This window comes from Motacilla alba, chromosome 17 (assembly GCF_015832195.1).
Source record: "Motacilla alba alba isolate MOTALB_02 chromosome 17, Motacilla_alba_V1.0_pri, whole genome shotgun sequence".
NCBI lineage: Eukaryota > Metazoa > Chordata > Aves > Passeriformes > Motacillidae > Motacilla > Motacilla alba.
In genome coordinates, this window is record NC_052032.1 from 7,119,032 (window position 1) to 7,139,896 (window position 20,865).

General features: G+C 44.2%; 1 protein-coding gene across 2 annotated transcripts in view; it reads left to right on the forward strand.

Annotated features, from left to right (window-relative positions):
* CFAP77 (cilia and flagella associated protein 77) overlaps positions 1-20,865 on the forward strand; it is a 59,501-nt gene that overhangs the window by 11,508 nt on the left and 27,128 nt on the right. Inside the window, exon 1 of one of the 2 annotated variants that reach the window (XM_038156402.1) lies at positions 17,415-17,519. The exons of the other annotated variant lie outside the window; for it this stretch is intronic. Coding sequence (XP_038012330.1) covers positions 17,442-17,519 — 78 coding nt within the window. The 5' untranslated portion in view covers positions 17,415-17,441. Of the gene's footprint in view, positions 1-17,414; positions 17,520-20,865 lie in introns of those variants that run through there. 2 annotated transcript variants of the gene reach the window in all.

The window sequence follows — 20,865 nt, forward strand, 5'->3', positions numbered from 1 at the left end:
TCAGGGTACAGAAAGTATTTGGCTTCAGGAGAATAAATAACTAGGCCTTATAAGTCATTAAAAATGTATTACAAGAAAAATACAGTGCAGCTATAAATAGAAAACAAAGCAACTCCTATAGAAACTTTTACAATTGCTGCTACTCTGACTGTTTTTCACTGTCTGGTTTTAAGTGAGTTTAGCAGCTGTGATCTCTGCAGACTGAGATCCCTCGAAGCTGCAGCTCCCCTGGCAGTGCTCTGGCCTCTGCAAGGCTCCCCAGGTTGGGTGGTGAGCCTTTGGTGACAGGAGCTCAGGAGTGTGACTGCTCTGGCTGAGCAGAGATGGGGCTGAGGCTCTGGTCAGTCCCAAACTGGAACTTTGGTGTTCCCCCCCCTCCTCTTTTTTTAAAGTGGAAATGTTTTAATGTATATTTGTGACAGTCTGCCATGTAGCAGTTACTTCCATAAAAGACATCACCTGTCCCTGCAATCCTCCACAGATAGACCTTAATATGAAATAAACTCTATATAGCAAGGCATTAATCATTCAGTGATACATCATTACTGTCTCCCTTTTGGTTATTACTTAAAATAGTTCGCATCAAGCTCTCAGAATAATTTTTAAACCTTTGTGAAGGAACAGAAATGGCTTTTGCAGAAGCCAGTATTATCTCCACATTGTGCTCAGTGCTCAGCTGAAGTCAGGGTGAGTTTGTTTTCAGGGAAGATGAACTGCACTTTGTGCTTTCACACTTCAGTGTTAAAGAGTTTTTGTCATCTGGTCTGATTTTTTTTTTGTCATGTCAAACAATAAAATGGAAGAATTTGGTGGTTGATACACCTTAATGCAAAGGTGTCTTTAACCTTTCTTTGCTGGTACCCCCAGCAAAGAAGGTACCTCAGAGGTACCTCAAATTTCAACTAAATTCAGCTATGGGATGCTCTGACTTTCAAAAATCAAATCCTGACTGTGACCCCGCCACAAATACTAAATAAGTACACCACAGAGTGCTCACAGCTCTGAAACTCCCACGTGTAGCTAATAGGGTGCTCCAAGGGAAAGACTGAGCTGCCTTGGCTGGACAGTGATGAACAATTAGAGGTTGCAGGACCCAGGTGTACTGAAGAATCCACAGTTAAATATTCAGGTCAGGGAAAGTAGGCCACGGATCTAAATGGTGAATCCTAATAATCCTAATGGAATCCTAATAACCCTAACAGAGTGGTGGAGGAGGACATTTTGTGCAGCTCACATCTTAAAGAAATGTGATGTTTTCCTGTGTGAGAGATCTTGGGCTGCATCAAATCCCTGACTGCAGTGTTGTGACTCCAACTTGTCTGAAAATAAACCCGAGCACTGCAGTGGGGTCACTCACACCTTCGTGGGTGTGGGGGAGAGCAAATGAGCTCTTCTGGACATGCACCTTGGACTGCACTCCCAGCTGTGGAAACTGCTGGCTGGAAATGCTGGCTGGGGGTTTCTTAAAAGAGCAGACCCATTGGGCTAATTTCTACAAAAATGTGAAATTCAGCAAGCAATAACTGGAAAAAGCAATTTCCTTTCCATTAAATGTGGGCTCTCACTTTGTTTTCCTCCTAAACTCTCAAAATCCTCTTTTCTAAAACACTCCCCCAGCCTTCTCCAGCTGGGGGCTCCTTGCTCACCCCCCCCCTCCTGCAAGGCTGTCAGCACCCCACAGTCCCTTTAATTTAGGAATTTAACAAGTAATTCTAAATTGGGATGCTGGAAAACCTGTGATCGTATCTACCATGTCTATTCTATCAGATGTGCTTCTGTGCTTTCCCTGCCCTGAGAACAAAGGGAAGAGAGTGGAACACATGGTCTCCTCAACTAGAAAGGACTTTGCTGTAAGAGGATATTGAGTTGTTTTGTAAAGCCCAATATTACGCTTGAATTATGCCTGAATAAGGAGAAAGGACATTGTTAAAGAGCCCTAAACATTGACCATAGTGGATCTTCTTTCTTCCAAGCCCTTCAGCAGCGTTGTTTTTGGCTGGTAATGATTTGGTATTGTATTTATAAGCCGTCAGGGTAATCCAGAGAGCAGCAGGAGGGGCAGTTGCCTTAAATAAAGCTTTACAATGCTGCTAATTAAAATGATCCTTCCTCTCCCTGTGATGACTAATGAGACAGAAAGAAGAACCAGGGAGGGTTAATGAAAATGTTGCCGTGAGATTCCCTATTTTTAATTGGTCTTTGTAATGTTTTAATCTTCTTTATGGTGTGGGGGTGGAAATGGAGAAATTTTCTTTCAGCCTTTCTTGCACCATGTGGCACGTGGCATTCGAAACGTCCAGCCCTAGCTTTATGTTAGGAGTCTGTAACCACAGCTCTGAGGCAGAGTGTAGCCTTGAGATGGAAGAAGCAATTTCAGACTTAACTGAGACCAGAAAGAAGAAATGTGAAGGCTGGTTTTAAGCTCAAGCTTCCAAAGCTCTGAGGGAGCATTCGTACCCTGAGGACTGGGGCTAAGATCTATTGTGAAGGATTGGCACTGATGCTCAATAGTATTTACAGCTTTAGGTCATGATGCTCTGTTAAATGCAATATTTATCCCATGAGCATGTCACAGTTCACCTCAGATGTCAAGAATTCAATTAATATTCTATTTAATAGAACACACCATGACCTAACCTTTTAATACTCTTAGTGTGTCTGAGCCCTCCTTATTAGTGTCACTTTCCAACTTTCCTTCTCAGCTGATGCATCTCGCAACAACTGGGATGGGGAAATTGGGAGCAGGGGGAGAGGGGAAGAGATTTAAATTACTTTTGGACCTCACTGTGAGGATTCAGCAGCTTTATCCTTTGTAAAACCTGGCTCCCGGGGGTTTAGCACACCCTGCTTTCCCCATTTTCAAGGGTTGACGTTCTGCAAGTTCCAACTTTCCGTCGATTCAAACCCACAAAAGGCGCTGCCAAATTTTTCATGGTTTGAACTGATCCGGTTTCAAACAGCATCGCCCCTGCCTCACATCACATTATTGAGCTGGAGATCAGGGGAAACCATTCATGTGAGCAACACCTGCAGGATTCAATCTGTGGCTTCAGATCTTGTCTGTGTGCTGTGGAGGTGGGTTGCAGATACTCTGGGATTGGGAGATCAGCACTGCAGAGATTTCCCTGCATTGCATCTGGAAACTGTCTGAGGAGGTGAGATCCCTTGGATGTACCATGATTTTACAGATCAGAATAGAAAATTGGAGGGCTCTTTCAATGAGCAAACAGGGCAGCCCAGTTCCAATGTTTGCAGTGGAAATCAGAGCCTCGGAACCAGGTTTTGCCATCCTTGTGTCACCTCTAATGAGCTACCAGCAGAAAGCCATAAAAACCAGTAAATTGTGTGTTTCAGATCATATGAATTAGAAGACAGGCTCAGTAATCTGGTGGGATTTATAGCAAGCTTTTTTAAAGAATAGAATTAATTTTAAAAACTCCTAATTGGGATCCTCTTCAGGCCGATTTTCCTGTGCGAGACCTGTGTGACACATTAGAAATGGAAAGAGCTTGAAAGCAAATAAGTGTTTTAAATTACTCTGTGTCGTTGTAGCCTTTACATTTTGAGAAGAATTAAACAGCAAAGTGTTTTTGAAGGCAGCACTTGCCTGCCTTGAGGCAAGAGGGCAGAATGGGTTTAGCACAGAGAACACCTGGGAGGGGGCCACACTATTACCACCCCTGTGATTTCAGCAAGATTTGTTGGGAAGATCAACCAATAAATACAGAGCCTGTACTGCAGCTCCTTAGAGTGGGAGGAAAAACAGACATTGTGCCAGATATTTTCATGCAACTATATTCATTATTTATGCAGAAGAAGAGATATTTCAGGAAAACAGAGCTGAACCATGAGTGACAAGGTATCTTTCCAGAGCGTAGGGTGCAGGAAAATTGCACTGGGGTTGACAGCTTTTTAATGTAGAGTCTCTATTTCACTGAATTACTGCATGTTGGCATTTCAAAAGTACAAGATGACCTATTTATTAGCTGTGAATCAAACAGAAATTACATGCTAGAAAATAAAAAAGTTGTATGTTTCTTCCAGCTGGTAAGATGCTTATCCTACAGAAATAATATATACAGAGAGGAAAACCTGGAAACAAAGGATCATCAATCACAAGGCACTAAATTTAACGTTGTAGGACCTGTATTTGTCATATAATATTGCAATCATATGTGCTTGTTCCCTTACATGTGATGTAATATTAAATGTATGTGTGTCATAATACTTTAAAATTTCACTACCCCAGCTCTGCTTAGGCTCCTATCATCCTCTTCCCTTTTGGAGAGGGAATAGTGGCTTGGAAACTTGATTTAACAGTAACGTGCTTGTAAATTAGCAGTGCCAGAACCTCAGGAGGAAGGTAACCAGCTACCAAACCAAATACTAGAAACTGCCAGGCCATGCAGATGGAACATTTCCCTGTGGAAAGGGCAAAAGTGGGAGGAAAAACTGACAACAGAGCCCAAGCAGTAACCCTGCACTTTGCTAGAGGCAGGTGCCACATCTGAAGGAAATACCAACAGCTATTTGAAGAGTGGAAATTCAGCTTTCCCTGGGAAGTTTGATACCTTGGATCCGAACAAAGGGCCAAAAAGCAAAAGCTACAATTGTTGGATTTGCCGACTGATATTCAAATGAAGGTGGAACAAATTCTTGCCTTCTCTGCCCTCATGATCTTACATAAACAATTAGATAAAGTTGCAGGAGCAAAAATGTCCAAGCACAAATCTAGAGCAGTGTCAAATGTTGCTTTATGAGTGTATTTCATGTACCTTTTAGCTCAGAATGGAAATAATTTTATATACTTCCATTTTTCACTCCCAAGTATCACCATCAATATGAAGAGTAAACACTAGTTAGGAAGGTCCAGATGAATTTGTATCACATACACAGTGGCTATATTTTTAAAAAGAATTAAATTTAAAACCACAAACTGGCTGTGTAGAAAGAAGGTTGCTGCCAGGTTTCTTCTCAAACCCCAGGGACTATGGCCAAGAGCACCAAACCCATCCTGACTTTGCCATAACCATGTCCTGAAGAGGGCAATTGAGCAACAACCTCCCAAAACAATTATCATTTCTGCTAATTCATCCCTGTGGCAGGAAAGAGGAGGAGAGCATTAAAAACTGCTGCTCCAGCTGCCCGCTCCAGAAAGAAATGAAGAGAAGGAAAAACAGTACAAAAATTCCTGTTGACCCATTAGCAGAGGCACGTGGTGGACTTGATAAAGGCACCTTTGGTTCTGCCATTTTGCCCTTCTGGGAATCTAAAACAATCTTTCACCCACCTTAAATCCAAAACACCTTTGTAATTGATCAGCACCACTTGGATATATCTATTTTTTCATATATATATATATATATATATATATATATATATATATATATATATAAAATCAATGTAATTTTCAGGCTTATCACTACAGCGCCTGCTTCCTCACAATAGCTGGATAAAGCATATTTTTAAATACATGCTGATCCAGGTACATTTGCAATAGAAGCAGGGCAGGTATTTCAGCTTTGCAAATTCATTCCAAGTGAACACAGAGGATCTTGGCAGAGAAAAAAAAAAATCTATACATTAGAAACATTTAATTGACCACTTGATGTTATCCCAGTCCCTCTGTGTTGAATCCTGAATGGTAAAACTTAACATGACTCTTTTTTTTTTGCTTGAATTATCCTGCTGCTCTTGCATATATACAAGCTATGTGCTCTAATGCAAGGCCCATCCATTTGTCTTAGTAATTTATCTCATTTCCTTTGGAATGGTGTCCCTCAGTGGCTCAGAGAAAGTGGAGCGGTTGTTTTAATAGATTTGAGTTTTATCTGCCTCTCTATTTGCAGCAGGGCATAATAATAATAAATTATGATACTAATAAGTAGGTTGTGCAGAATGGACTACAGTGGTACCACTTCCCTCCCCCTCCAAAAAAGTAATTTATGGGTACATTCTTGTGACTTTAGGGGTGTAATAAATTATCAGGGTTCGTTTTTCCATCCAATTTGAGGCAGTGCAGCTGTGTTTTGCAAGCAATAAACTCTCTTGTTGTATTTCTTAGCTAAGCACTGAAAAACACAGTGTGATTTTTTTTTTCCCTCCCTTCCCAATTATTGTTGCAACGCCTGGTAGCTTCTCTGTAGTTAAGGGTTTGCCAGTGCTTCTATTATAAACCTCAATTTTCAGGGGCCTATAACTTTGCTCTTTTAAATCATAGAGGGCTAGAACTCGGTGTACATCTCTGTCAATCTGGATGCTTTTTTTTCCCAGAGAAAAAGGCAAATTTTTTAAGGAGTCCAGACCTCAAAATGTGAGCCATGTGTGGAAGTCAGAGGCACATGGATGTGAGTAGCTGGTAACGCTTGGATACCTTTGCAGCTCCTGAAAAGCCTAGGATCCCTCTTATTTTGGGCACATCCTGGGGCAATATTTGGATCTTAATTACATTTCTGACAATGTACACGAAGGGCAGCACCATGTGTCACTTTGCTGCTGGAGGTTTGGGGATCAAGCACGAGTGAGCCACTTGCAGGAGCTGCCTCCTTAAAGGTGATGCCCTGCTGTTGAGTGCTGGCCCAGGGTTCAGGATGCTGAAAATACAGAGGGACTAAAGGAAACTGCAGCGATTCACCCTTCCCAAGCAGCCTCGTGCAGCCTCAGCCAAATGTATCGACCAAAATATTGTCAGAAGGTCTCTGCATTCAAGGAGAGGTTAAGAGTCTGCCTGGGCCTGGTTCCCATTCCCCTTCCTGCCTCTTTGCATTCAGCCTGACACAACGAAGGGTCAAGGAAGGAAGGAAGAAAATGAGAATTACAACACCAACACCAGAACTGAGCAGTGTCTGCAGCAACCTTGGAGAGCCGGGGCTGGGAAGAGCAGTGTGTGTCCAGCTCTGCCAGGGAATGGTGCATTCCTGCCCCCTCTGCAAACCTCACTGGATGGGGGGAAAACCCACCTGCTTTTCTAACCCTGCTTTGTCAGGTGCCATTATACCCTGCACAGCCTCTGCTCTGCATTAGGGAGCCAAATACCTTCTAACAGAAGGGAACAGAAATGATTTTGGGTTTCCAGGGTGCTCTTAGGGGAGCATCATGGCAGGGAAGGAGCAGCTCTGAGCCCCTTTGTGCAGGCTGCTCCTCCAGCTGCTCATCTCAGGCTGCACAGCTCTGCCAGACTAATGCTGCTGCTAAAGCTGCCTTCTACGTGATCAGCAATTAAGCTGTGAAGTCAGCCTCTTAATATTATGTTAACATAGTTCAGTATATTAAATGTAAAACAAGTCATAATTTTTAAAGGTACCTCGGCTTACTGAGTTTAAATGAAGGCAGCAGTAGGACTATCACAGCCATATGCAAATCACCTGCATTTTAAAGCTAACAATAGATTTTGCTTTATTGTTTTGGCATTTAACGAGTGGGAAAATAATAAATTAAGCCACATGGGGAATCCCTGGTGCTTTTACAAACTGAAGCAGTGCCCATTTGGAGAGAGAACATTCCCCATCTTTCTCCCTAGCTGCATTTCTCTTAACCCACCACCTTATTAAAGCTTATAGGGCAAAGTTCTCTTCTCATATTCCTCTGGCAGCTCTTAGTCCACATTCAGCTCTCCCTACCTCCCCAGCTGTCTTTCATCCTGCCAGCTCACTCTGCAGACAGGAAACAGGAGAAGAGTAAAGACTGGCTGGGCCATCGGGAGTCAGAAGAGAGATTTTGTCATAGTTTTAGGAGGGTTACAATAGCTATTAGAGCATGGATGATTTTTCTACCTGTGGTAATAGGGGATGCAGCTACCAGAGCAAGGTCTATGGGAGAGGCAGCTGCATCAGGCTCTGGTCAGCAGAGCAGTGGATCCATGCAGGATCCCAAACAGGGCCTCTGCATCTGCCTGGTGTGACCACCATGGCTCTCTGGAGCTGTGGGGCTCCTTGGGGCTGCACAGCCAAAGGAAGGAAGGGGTTGAATGTTTTAGCAAGATGACTTCTCTTGTTTGAAGCATTTTAAATACGTTTTTAGAAAATTAATTGTATTTTCATTTTAAATCACCCAGCTCTTACTGATCAAAGCCCTGAGGCAAAAGTTAGGCTCAGCCATGAGGGTCACAGAATTATAGAACATCTCAGGGTGGAAGGGACCCATAAGATGGTTTGAATGGGCAGGTGTTGATCTTGCCAGTGGCAATGTTTGGCTCTCTTATCAACAGTGAGACATGGAGCTGAAAGCAGATCTTTTCATGGATGCTTGTCCTGAATGCCATCCTGGATGTGTCTTCTCCAGGCCATGTTTTTTACAAAGTCACCAAAATGAAAATGCAGCACTTGATTGCCCCCACAGCTCCTCTGTGAGAACAAGCACAGCCCTTCCCTATGCAGAGCAGTTCAACACGTGCTTGTTTCCTGTGTTAGCTGTGAAGAAGTATCAATTATGCACATCCATGAACATCCCCTGCACCTGCATTCCCCCAGGAACCTTTTACCAACACCAAAGGATGGAGCAGAAATCAGGAACCAAGGCAAACCAGGCAGCCTAAAGTGAGCACGGCCCTGCAGCATTAACTGGTAACAGAAAATTGCCAGGCAGAGTGAAAATTTAAACAACAGGAACACAGAAAAATGCTTTGAATGGAAACCTACAAACCTCAGAGAAGTTTGGGATGTGCCTGGGGATAATTCTTCAGCTTCTTTCTCATGGCTCTGTACAATCTCTTAGAAAAGCCCCTGTGGTCTTGCCACACACGTCTGTTTTCTGTCAAATCTGCTGTTTGTCCTACTCAGTGCATTTCATCAGAGGTGTGTAACGTTTGCTCTCACATCCACACAACGTGGGGAGATGGGAGGCAGAGGGTTTGTGCAGCCTGTGAATATATGAAGCACTCCACAAGGATTATGGTTATTTTCATAATAATTCTCCACCCCTGCCTACGTTTGAAGTCAGGGATGTCTGGTGCTGAACCAGACAAGCAGAACACACACAAAAGCCCAATTAGCTCTGTATCACTAAAGCTCTTACAAACACTAATGCATTAATCATTGTAGAACTAAGAGATGAGCATTGGTCTGTGCTCCTGCCTCAGTTCAGTCGGGTTTTAACTTGACTGATGCCGAGAGTTCCGTGATGAATCTCCTCCATTCACCTCCTCTGTGCAGGAGAGGAAGCAGAGACAAAGGCAGAGCACCCCACTGGCCACCCTGACCTCAGCACATGAAGTCCCTTTGTAAAAACTGAGCAAGTCTTGAACAAACAAGTACATCCTAGGCTCAGGTCCAGAGGAGCATCAATCCTCCATGCAATGCTTTCTGTTACCCTGTTAGAAAATCTAGATGTTGCTTAAAATCATGGAAAGTCTAAATAAGACATGAGACTAGACAGGGAAAGGCTAAACAGCAAAATAAGCGTTTGGTTCTGTAAGAGATGCACGAGCACACAAAAGCAAGCTGGCTCTAGGTAGAGCTTTTCAGATTACTTGAACATGTCTTTAAAAAACTGGATTAAAATACAGATTCCCCCTATTATTTTTCAATAACAGAAGTGCAGCACAGAACAACTCACTAGTGCCACAAACTACTTTTTCATTCCTGTTTTTGTTTCATGCTTCAATATCTTCTTCCAGCTGCTCACGTCTCCTTTTCCTTCTCCTCACTTTGATCTATTAGTTTCCCCCAGAAATGGGGTTTATAAATCATTGTAATGCAGCCCTGGGAAAGACGGTGCTTAGTGCAGGGAGAAATACATTGCAGCTAACAGCCACGGCAGGGAGGAAAACTCTCACCTCGGAGAGGGGCTTTGGCGACAGGTTACGGATGGCGCTGGGTTATTTTATGGCTGCATTCCTGCCATCAGGGGCAGGGCCACAGGGAGCGCTGCCTGCACCTCTCCACTATATTTCAACCTTCCTTCTGCAGGCAAAAACAAACCGCCCAGGGGCTCACCAGGGAAAGGGAGAGAGGAAAAAATTGCTGAAAGAAGGGGAGGGGAGGTAGGACAGGTGGGGATGGATCGCTGGGCTCCTGCTTTCGCACCATGGCATCTTTTTTTTTTTTTTTAGAAAAAGAGACATTTGTGTCTCTTGCACCCTGAAAAGATGTTAATTTCATGCAGGTCCCATCCACTGGCAGCAATGGCAGGATCCAGCTCGCCCAGGAACATTTCTGCCCCTTTGTGCCAAGGCTTTTGTGTTCCCATATTGTACTCGGGAAACTTCCCAGGACAAGGCTGAGCCCACGGGAACCACCCCTCCAGTGCCTCCCCACTTTGATCCCATGAGGGCAAACGCAGATGCTGTTTTTGTTGTGCAGAAGTCTTTTTGTATTTGAAACCTAAGGACTGAGCTTCTCTCCCCAGTCAGGATTTTGAAAGTTGGGTATTATTATTAAAAATATCATCTAGAGTATGAAGCTGGGAGCAGTGCAAGGCTGGGCACAGGTCACAGGGTGATCTCTAAACAGCCTTTCCGGGCCAGATTGGTGGAGGGGCTGTTTAAGTGTTTGTGGCACAACACTGTGGCCACCTGGATGAAGGTCTGAGCATCTTCCCAGCAAGGGGACATCCCCTGAGTCTCCTTCTGGGAGTAAGAGTTAGTTCTAAATGCAGAAAACCCAACGTCATCACACAGCCAGAGAAACAAACCTTCGTCAGCAGAGGTTTATATACTTATCTCCTGCCCTGGAGTGCAGCATGGATTAGGGGAACCCATTGCTAGCCCTATTTAATTAGGGAGGAAATCATCATAAATTCCTAAGAGCAGCACAGTCACATGCAAGCTAGAGGCACTTTGAAGCACTTGCTGTGTTTTTAGGATCACCAGCTCCTAATAAGACCACCCCAGGCAGACACACCATCCTTTAGTTCCTAAAGCACACAAAAGAGACACCATGCTGGAATCTTACCTCTATCTTTAACAAAGCATTACCCCCTCCTCACCCTCTTCCCCATAATTGCCTTGTTATTGTCATTGGTGCCATTGTTCATTGGCTCGGCCCTAGAGAGGCCCGAGGGAGCAGTTCTGCCTTAGCTAAACCAATATCTCCTGCAATAACCCCCTGCAGTTTCCCCTTTGCTATCCCATGTTGAATAAATCCTCCATCTCTGTTTGCTGAATGATCATAAAGATATGATTGAAGTTTCAGATTTATGGTTTCCTTCCAATGGAGGAGCAGCTCCAATAACGCCAGAGCCTGCTTGCTGGCTGTTTTCTGACAGGAAATACAGAAAGGGAGATTTGTAAGAGCAAAACCAAGAAAGCAGAGATTAGAGGCAGGTATTTTCTAGATATGCAGTGCACACGTATGCAGTCATGTAGAGGGGTTGGACTCACACACACACACTGCCAGAGCATCCTCTGTCCAAGGATCTCGCTGTGCTTCCCAAGCACCCTGCCAGGCAGGCTGTGCACACAATATTTCACTCTAACAGCAAATCTGTCTCGAGCAGCCACACAAGGGAGCCACAAGAACTGGTTGCTGGGTAAAGGAGGATCCTAACTAAAGATCTCGCTCAGCTGTACAAAAACTGAAGTGGTTGCTGAGGGCTGGCAGAGGGCTCCATGTTAAGGTGGTCCTGACTGTCAGCCTCAGGCTCCACATGCCACGAGCTCCCTCAGAGCTGTGTTCATGCAATCCTCTGGATGCCTGGGATGCTCTTTGGGGAGTGCAGAGAAACCCTCTGGCTCCTATGGGAGAACATCCCAGACGTTTCCTCTGATCAAAGCACCGACATCCCAAAAAACTCCACCACAGGGGCACTGCACTTAGAGAGAAAAGCAGCTGCCCCCTGAGGACACCCAGCTGGCACCTCCCTGCTGAGGCACCAGCCTCCCAGGGAATCTGGATTGTGGATTGTGACCTTGGGATAATTTTCACCTTCCCCAATGCTGTTGTCTCGGCCTGGGTGTCCTCCTTTCCCTTCAGCCCATCCCAGCAGCATTTAGTGAAGCCATCTCCATTATGCAGCTGGAATTGCACAGCACGGGGCACATTGCTATTCAGATTCAGGTCAATATTAGTTTTTGAATGAATAAACCACCTCAAAGCTGCAGTGAAAACAAAGTTTGTGACTTTGGCGTCAAAAATCTGAGCAGAGCATCGTGGCTGCAGCACATTTGCTTTTCCCTGATTCACAGCCATTTATGCTCATTCCCACTTCAACAAAAACCTATAAAACTCTTACAGTGTGATGCAGTCCTAAATTAAATGCACTTTAACACTTCTATATAACAAGGGAGTCTTAGCTCTTTTAAATTAATGCATGCAGCTGAGAAGGGGACCTTTCCTGGAAAATTTATTCCGCTTTATTTGGAGAAAACCCCACCTTGTTCCACCTTCTCTGAGAGCAAAGATGATTTTGTGTGTTATAATGAGGAATTTGTAATAATGAGAGCATTGTGTGTTCCAGTAACTATGAAGCCAACAACAGAAGACTTCTGTGAGCAGCAGTGTTTGTGTGATGTATGGTAATATTTTTCCTCAGTGCATTACAAAAGAAAAAAGCAAGATAAAAATATCTTCCATTTTCTCCCTAATTTGTAGTTTTCTGGTGTTAGCAAGGCTTATAAGACACATGCTCCCAATTAGCTGCTCCTCTTAATTTAAATGCTTCATAAATTATCTCCTGCGCTTGTGGATTATCACTTCATAATGCGAGTTAGCATTTAAATAAATAGCTGCGATGTAGGAAATTAGAGAGGTTTACAGTCTGAGGCAGCAGCATAATGAAGGAAAATACCACAGCAGCTGAACAGGGGTTGGGAGGGATCTGATGAGGCAGAGATTTTTTTTTTTCCCCCCTTTTTTACCTTTTAGCAACCAAATTTGGACTGCAGCAGGGAAAATATGGGTCAGAACTCCAGCAGAGCAGGAGCCTTTTGTAATGGCTGAACACGAAGGGAACGTGGAGAAATTTTCAGCACGTAAAATGTCTGATTTAGCAAATATGATGCAATTAGGAAGTGACTTTTTCGAGCCAACTCTTGCTTGCCTCAGAAGGTTGCCCCTTTGAAAGCAATTGGGCTGCTCATGTATGTCATACCTGAGCAGTACCCAACCCCTTATGTTCTATCCTCTCAAAAAAAAAAAAAAAAAAAAAGGAAAGAGACTGGAGAGAAAAACAGCAGAACAAAGCAGAGCTGGAATTGTATTGAGAAAATTTGATGGGGAAAGCAATGAGGGAGTCAGATGTAGAATTATGGGGATTTTCAGAAATATATATATATACATATAGAGTGAAGAAAGCAAGCATTAATTTGTAAGCCACATAACCTCTGCCATGTTTTTAGCACCATTAATAAGATCAACCTATAGGAAAGGAGAGTTTTTAAAAGCATTGGTAGCAACTTCCCATTGCTATTTCAGCCCAGTTTCTCAATTATTGTCCTAAATTATGAAGACAGGGTGGGGAAAAACCTCATGACAGCTCCTTGGAGGATTAAGGCTCTCTCCAGTGCTTGCTGGTCTTGCTTTTGGTGTCACTGCTGCTTTTTCTGCCACAGGAGAAAACTCTGGGCAGGAGTCAACCCTCTTTGACTGCCACTGAGCTCCTCAGGAGCTGAAAACAGGTACCAGTGGGCCCAGGACCCTTTGGTGTTTGTCTTGCAGAGCACCCAAGGTTGAGCACTGCAGCTCTGGCAAGTTCAGCTCTCACAGCTCCCTGCTTGCTCACACACACAAAATGTCAAAATCATGGCTATTTTTTTCAAAAACACTGGAAAAATCATAGAAGCTTTGACAGCCTTGACCAAAGTCCAGCCTTAGGCAGGAGTAAAGTTATTAGTTACCTTATTTCCTGGAGAAAGCCTGACACATTAGGATTTCACAGCAGCTGGCTGTAAGTGTAATGGGCAGGGTGTGATTTTGCTCCCTGGGTTTTGCAGTTACATTTCAGCAGGTTGAATACATTTTGCTGTAGGACAGAGCAAATGATTCGGGCAGGTTCTTGCATCAGCACAAGGCCCTCGGTGCTTAATGGGAGTTGTGCCCAACTGACAGCACGATTTGAGTGTCTGCTGTATTTAATATTCTTCAAGAGCAGGGTCAAATTGTCTCATCATTTACATCCCTACAACCCCGCTGATCCCGGGGGAGCTGCACTTCCTCTGAACTCAACAGGAATGAACATGGGCAACCGGACTGAAATCTGCTGGAAGAAGATTTCTGCCTGGACCCCTCAGGATTCAGGTGGAGTCTGCAGCTGCTGCTTGGAGACACGGTTCACCCTGCAGAGAGTTCAAGTCAGCACAGCATGAGCCTTGTTTCATCCCATAATTTTCTATTCCAACACGTGGCGTTTAGAAAGTGGAAAAGGGACTGATCCCACTCCAACCAACATCTGAAAGTTTACAGCTCTTCATCTCTCCAAGTTTGCAGGTGCTAAAAGAAAGGCTCTGGGGGCCAAACTGTACCTGTGCTCAGCCCTGAAGTGGCTCTGTCCTCTGGGGCGTATTTGCATCTCTGTTATCACTTTGTCTTCTGAACCAGGCAGGAATGGCCACAGGTGCTCCTGGCTTATTCTGTGCCTGAGCCTGATAAGCCTCGATTTCTCTGGACTAGGAGCACACAGAAAGCAGCTCTTCTGTCCCAGCTGCAAGGTCTCCAGGTCTAAGAAAAACCTGGCACAAGTCTTGAATTCTGAATGCAGGAGACAGGGCTGGAAGCCCCAGGACTGGATTCCTTCAGGGAGATGGTGCCACTTTTTTTACAGAATCACCTTTTCTTCCTGAAGGGAGTTTTAAATAATAAAACTGGAAGCTGCTGCATATCTTTCCAACTGATCTACTAATCATATTTCTTCAAATTTTATATCCCTGACCCTTGTAAAGGGATTGCAAGGAAGGCATTTTTTAAGCTGCATTTTAATAAGTCAATATGAAAGCTCAAAATTATTTAAAGCTTCTTAAATAGGATTATATTTGATTTCTTGTGGGAATAGTGAGGGATAGTCTAGTAAAGACGTTCTGTCCTGCTGAGGTTTTATTACATTAAAGAAACAGCATCCTTTTTTAACAGCAAAAACTTTATCTATTCTCTAATGAAAATGGAGATTATTCTGTACATGAGGTGACTGAAGTTGGTGAGTTCCTGCATCTTTGATCAGAGATTAGAGTTTCTCCTTGAGTGAAAGCCGAGAGATTCCTGAACCAGAGGTTCGCCTGATTTTAACAAGTTGTCTCCTCATCTAAAATATTTGAATTTTCTTCTAGGAGGTACCACAAGTGTATTGACTTCAGACAAATTCTGCTGTGAAATAACAGGTAGCTCTCAAGGCAGCCAGTACCTCATTTGCAGCCAGGGATTTAATTTGGCCTAAGAATCAGAGGTCTGTGCTGCCGGGGAACTATTTTACTGTATAGGAAATGTCATATCCAGTCTGCTCTGAAAGGCCCACAGTCAAATTCTCACTTGAATTCAACTCCTTTAATGTCAGTGTGACTTATATGAAGGCTATACTGGCAGCACTTAGCTTAGTGTGTTCTATTGCACCCATAGAAAAGCAGGGGAGTTAAATAAAAACTACCTGCATGAAGTTGGAGCAGCAGCAGGGAGCTCCATGGTGTAAGCAGCAGCTTCACTGAGCTGAGTTGCTCTGGACATAATCTGGGCCAACATCTGGTCTTGGGAACATAAAGGGATTTTTCTTGAAGTAGCAGATGGGGAGGTTCAAAGAACAGATACTATTAAGGATGAAACACAAAGAAAAGGTCATAAGTGCTGAAAGGGGACCAAACCTTAAAAAAAACCCAAAAAACCAAAAACCAAAAAAAAAACCAAAAACAAAACAACAAAAAAATAAAGCCATTGTCCATTCTCTTTAACAATTAATGTTCTCTCACTCTCAAGTAGCCCACACCCCTCTCTCAGCCAAACCTCAGTGTCCTCACTGAAGCCAGTCATTGAGCAACAGCATTCCCTGGCAGAATTTGACTTCAGGGTTTGCAGAACAGCAGGTATCTCCAGGGCTGTGGTTCTCTGGGAAATGACAACCCTACTACACCCTTTCCAGCTCCTCTCTGGCCCCACTTTTCTCTGGGAAGTCAACAGCAAAAATAGTAATTTTTTTTTTTTTTTTTGTTGCCAAGCTGCTGAGTGCTATTCTGCCCACATTATACCCTGAGCTTCCAAATCTGCTGCCACATCAAAGACAGAATGATTTTCCTGTTTTTCCCACACTGATCTGTCCGTTCATGCCTCCATATTCCCACTGATGCTGCTTGTAGGGAGAACAAGGACTCAGAAAGGTTCTTCTCCATCCAGCTGCTCCAGGACCCATGCTGTCCCAAACCTCCCTGCCATTGTCCCCACATGTCCTCAAATCTATCCCAGGCCCATTCTGTCTCTTAGAGGTGAGTGATGGTTGTAGCTCAAGAAAAATCAGGCACAGGTAAGACCTCACTCAGCAGTAGCTGTAACCTGCACATTCATTTAGCCTGAACAACCCATCCCTCCTGCCAAGGGCTTTGTCTTCTGACTGCAGCCCACGTTTCTTCCTCAGGACTGAGAGCAGGCAAGGGCTGATGTGAACTTCACAAGCTGTGACACCCTCTACAGAAACACATGTGCTTCTTTGACCTTCAGCGCTGGCACAAAACCCTTACACAGACACAAATTTATCTGAAAGTCAGGAGCAGATTTAATAGAGCAGGAGAAGATCGTTTTCAATATTTCCATCTCAATTATAGTCAAACACCTCGGTGAGTCTCAGCCTTTGGGGCTGTACCTGGGCCGGCTGCTCCCAGCGTGGAGACTGTCGGCAGAATCAGCAGAAATAGCACAACTGGGCAAGGTGTTGGTGATTTATCAATGCTGAAGTAATTCATCCTGACACGGAGGAGCTGAGGAGGAGCTCAGGGTCCAGCAGGTGCCCCCAAAGACCTGAGAGTTATATGGTGCCACACATTGACAGTGGCAGACCTGGGAGCTGACTCCTTAGCAAAAAACATCCCCTTTTTTATTTTTTTTTTCTTAAAGCCATTTTCAAACAGCAGAAAGAAGCAGTCTTGTTTCAGAGAATTGCAGTTTTAACTGTTGCAATGCCATGCTGCTAAAATTGTCCCTCTGACAGCTCATTATCTACTAACTCCATAAAGAGTGACTAACATTCAGAGTCCCAGAATTTTGGGGCAAACAGGATTTTTCAATGGAAAACGAGAAGGTGAATACACCCATGAAGACAAATGCAAGTATTGTGTACACAAATACTTTTATATCTGCCTGGCCCTTTAAAACCAAAATGATAGAGTTCATTTGCATTTAGATCTCTTTGGCTCCTTCTTTTCATCTAAAGACAAATCCTCACAAAGGCTGCTTAATTAGACCAAATTAGATTTCCACCTAGTGGCTTGTCATTCATTAGAAAACGCTGTTCTTTTTTTCAGTTTTGGTAATTATAAGCTGGTCTCGCAGTGTTCACTTCAGGTTCAAAGTCTGACTTGCATTCATGATTTTGTGCAGATGAGAGGGAAATTATTCAGTCGCATCAAGTCTGCCCATTTTACAAGTTGGATAAAGATCATCGCTGGAGTCTTTTATGTAATGGGGTATACTCTTTCTTAAGTCTTTAATGATTAATTGTAATAGCATATCTCATGGCAATTTTCAAGACTAAAAGCTAAGTGCAAACAGTTGGAATGTGCAGTGAGTGTATCAGACAGTGGGTGCTTCCTGCTCTGGGGTTTCTGTGTTGGGCTCTCCGTGTGTGGCCCTTGCTTGTTGGTGCTCCTGCCTTTTTGGGAGCAAGAAAATGGCAAGGGGCTGGTGCCAGGGGTTGTGCAGGGAGAACCTGGGCTGGAAGGGCTGCCTGCCTTCCCTCATTGCCCTCTGTAACCCAGGGAGGGGGACACCTCTGCTGCTGGCCTTACGCAAAACACGGCTTCTAGAGGGGAAAATCGTTCAAATCCACACCTGACGCTCAAAGGTTGGTGTCTAATAAGGCTGGAGCTCCCAGGGCAGGTCAGTCAGGAGCACAGGTTAGTGGAGATTGCACTTGTAGATGTACTCTGAGTTAGCAGTGTGGCTGATCTGTCTGGAGCACTTGTGATGAAAGGAGTTAAACTCACAGCAAGATCCTTGAGCTTTGCCATTTCTGACTCCAAGGGCAGCAGTTTGCCCAACCATCACCCTTTTCTCTGGAAAGAGAAAGATCCTTACACTGCTATAGAAGACTAGAATGATTTGGTCTCACTCTCTTCTCTCCCCAGTCCAAGCTCCATTCCCTTTGCCATCCTGCATGCGCACACTGATTCCCTGCCTCAGTTTCCCCTTTATTACAGACTATTAATGCTCAGTGGCATGCTTTGAAGCTTAATAAATCAGGGGCAGATCTTGTGGTCGTCCATCAAGCAAAACTTCCTTTGGCTTTGACCTTTAATGCTTATGAAAAGCTTTGAAGACAACTGCCAACTTATTATTAATAATCTTCTTGGGAGTGGAAGTTACAAGCAGTTGGTGCCAGGCAGCCCAGCAGCCAGCAGCCCCTGCCAGGGTTTCTTCTGCACTAACAAACCCAGATTTTTCAGGTGTGTTTTTACAACAACATTCTTGTTTTACTTTCTCAAAAAAAAAAAAAAAAAAAGGTAAGTTTTTCCTTCCACCTTTAAAAAAAAAAAATCTCATCAAATTTGCCTTTCTCAAAACACTGAACATTCCCTTTCTCATCTACCTAAACCTGATGTTGAGTTACTGTCCCCCAGAGGCTTTCAGTAGCTCAGTTCTGATGTATCCCTGCACTTTGTAGCTCACTGCCTTCTTAGAGTGTAATCAAACATCAAGCTAAGTAGCAAATAAATCTCCCGATCTCATAAGCTGCACAGCAAGATCATGTAAATGCAAATGAAGGGCTTGATTTCAAGCTGTCGCGGGGGGAAGGAGGGAAAAATGCTGGGCCTTGTCACTGCAATCACTTCACTCTGCAAGTGCAGTAAATCTGCAATAATAATAGTAATGGCAGCGTGACGGGAGGCTTTACTGTACAAGGGGGTGTAATGAAAAGGGGGACAGAAGGTAGGAAGGAGGCAGGGCCTGGCAGCTGAAAATGCACCAGCTCAGAGTTTGCAGGTGTCCACGAGGCAGAGCCAGAGAGGAGGGGATGGGGCAGCCCCGGCTGAGTCAGAGCACAGAGGGTTCAGGGATTTTCCCCCTCCCAGGGAAAGGCTGTAGAGGCAGGGATTAAAAATCCACATCTCAGTCTCTTTCTGTACCTCTCTGTGTGGACGCATCTCCCAGCTCTCTCAGTCATCTTCAGAAAATTGATGCAATGTGTTTTGCTGGGCCATGAACACCAGGGGACAGAGCAAAATAAGTCTTGCAACAAAACCTGGAATCCTTAAAAATTTTGCACTTCCTTAAACCTTCGCAATGCCTCCACCTCTAGAAAAACACCCCTTTCAGAGCCTTCCTCTTCCTCCACAGCAAACATTTTCCAACACTTAAATACAAATCCAGGGCTCAAGCCCAGGGCTGCAGAGATCAGAAACTACCTGGTAAAGGCTCAGGATAACTCAGTACACCCAACAGCATCCACTTTTCAGCCAGCCAAGGTCTCCCCACTGATCTAACTCCCCCAGCACTGCACCATGACCGGTGGGAGCATGGCACCCTCCAAACCCAGCCCGGACACACCTAGTACCACCAGGGAAATTCTCATGTCCAAGGGGAAAGGATGCATCAGCCAAGCCCTTAAAGGCAGTTTGAGAGTGCAAACAAAGCCTCAGCACTCATCTCTCATAGCCCTGAGAGGTGTTGATCTCTGCTGGGTGTTCTGGGAATGCTTCAGGATAAGGTCTGGAGCTGTGTTTTCCAAACTGGCTGGATAAACAGCATTTAGGATGCTGGATTTTCCTCACTGAGATCGTAAAGGGAGAAAACTTGCAGAAGGTACCCAGAGAAAATTAGGACCGCCTGGGATGCAGAGAGAGACGGTTTTAATTAGAGCCAAGAGGTGGGAAATAAGGCAGAGAAATGACATCTTAATGAGGTTTAATGAAGTTGTCTGCTGATGGGCACAGCTGTCAGACAGATCTGTATTCCAGCCAAGCAGCTTTGTGACAGGCTAAACCTGAACACAGGGAATGGTGCTGGAACTGGGGGAGAAAAAAAAAAAAAAAAAAACAGACCTTCTGCATCAACTTTGGCTCAGTTTCCCCACTGCTTTATGACAGAGCACACCTATAGTGCCTCAGGACAAACAAATGAAACCAGCCCGTGAGCTGGAAACAGCATTTTGCTAATTTATGAATGAGAAAGGCTGTGATTGTGGATTACACCAAGCAGGATTCATTCCTGCTACATCCTTCCCCTTCTTTGCTTTTGTAGGTAAAAAATGTTGGCAGGCAACCAGAGTCCTCTGAGTTCGTTGATTTTTCTGCAGGCACAGATTCTCTCCATGTTCAACATATTGGACCAGATTTTTTTTTTTTAATTAATTATCCAGCACCTTCAGCTTTATTTATTCAGTGCAAAGTGACTGTAAAATGCCACCTGATCATAAAAGGAAACAGCATGCACTCATTTTGTGATGGAGTAAACACCCAACTGTGTTAACTTCAGGTGCCCTGCAGAAGGGACTCCTTAAATCCCATCATTTCAGAGTTCTGCACTTGAGGGTCTAGAAGCAGCTTTGCCACAGGTTACAAACCTCACTCCTGCCCTGCAGTTTCTCAGTGATTTTTCTCCCATCTGACACACCTTTGCCATCACAGCAGATTTCTGACCTCACTTCCCTGATCCCTCACCAGAAGGTGCTCCCAGGAAAACGCCTTTCCTCCTGCATCTGAGGAACATTCCACCATTTCCCTTGCACACCAGTGACAACCAACCTAAAAATAGCTGTAAATACAGGAGGAGCAGATCAGCAGTGAAAGCTCCTTTACCACAGCTG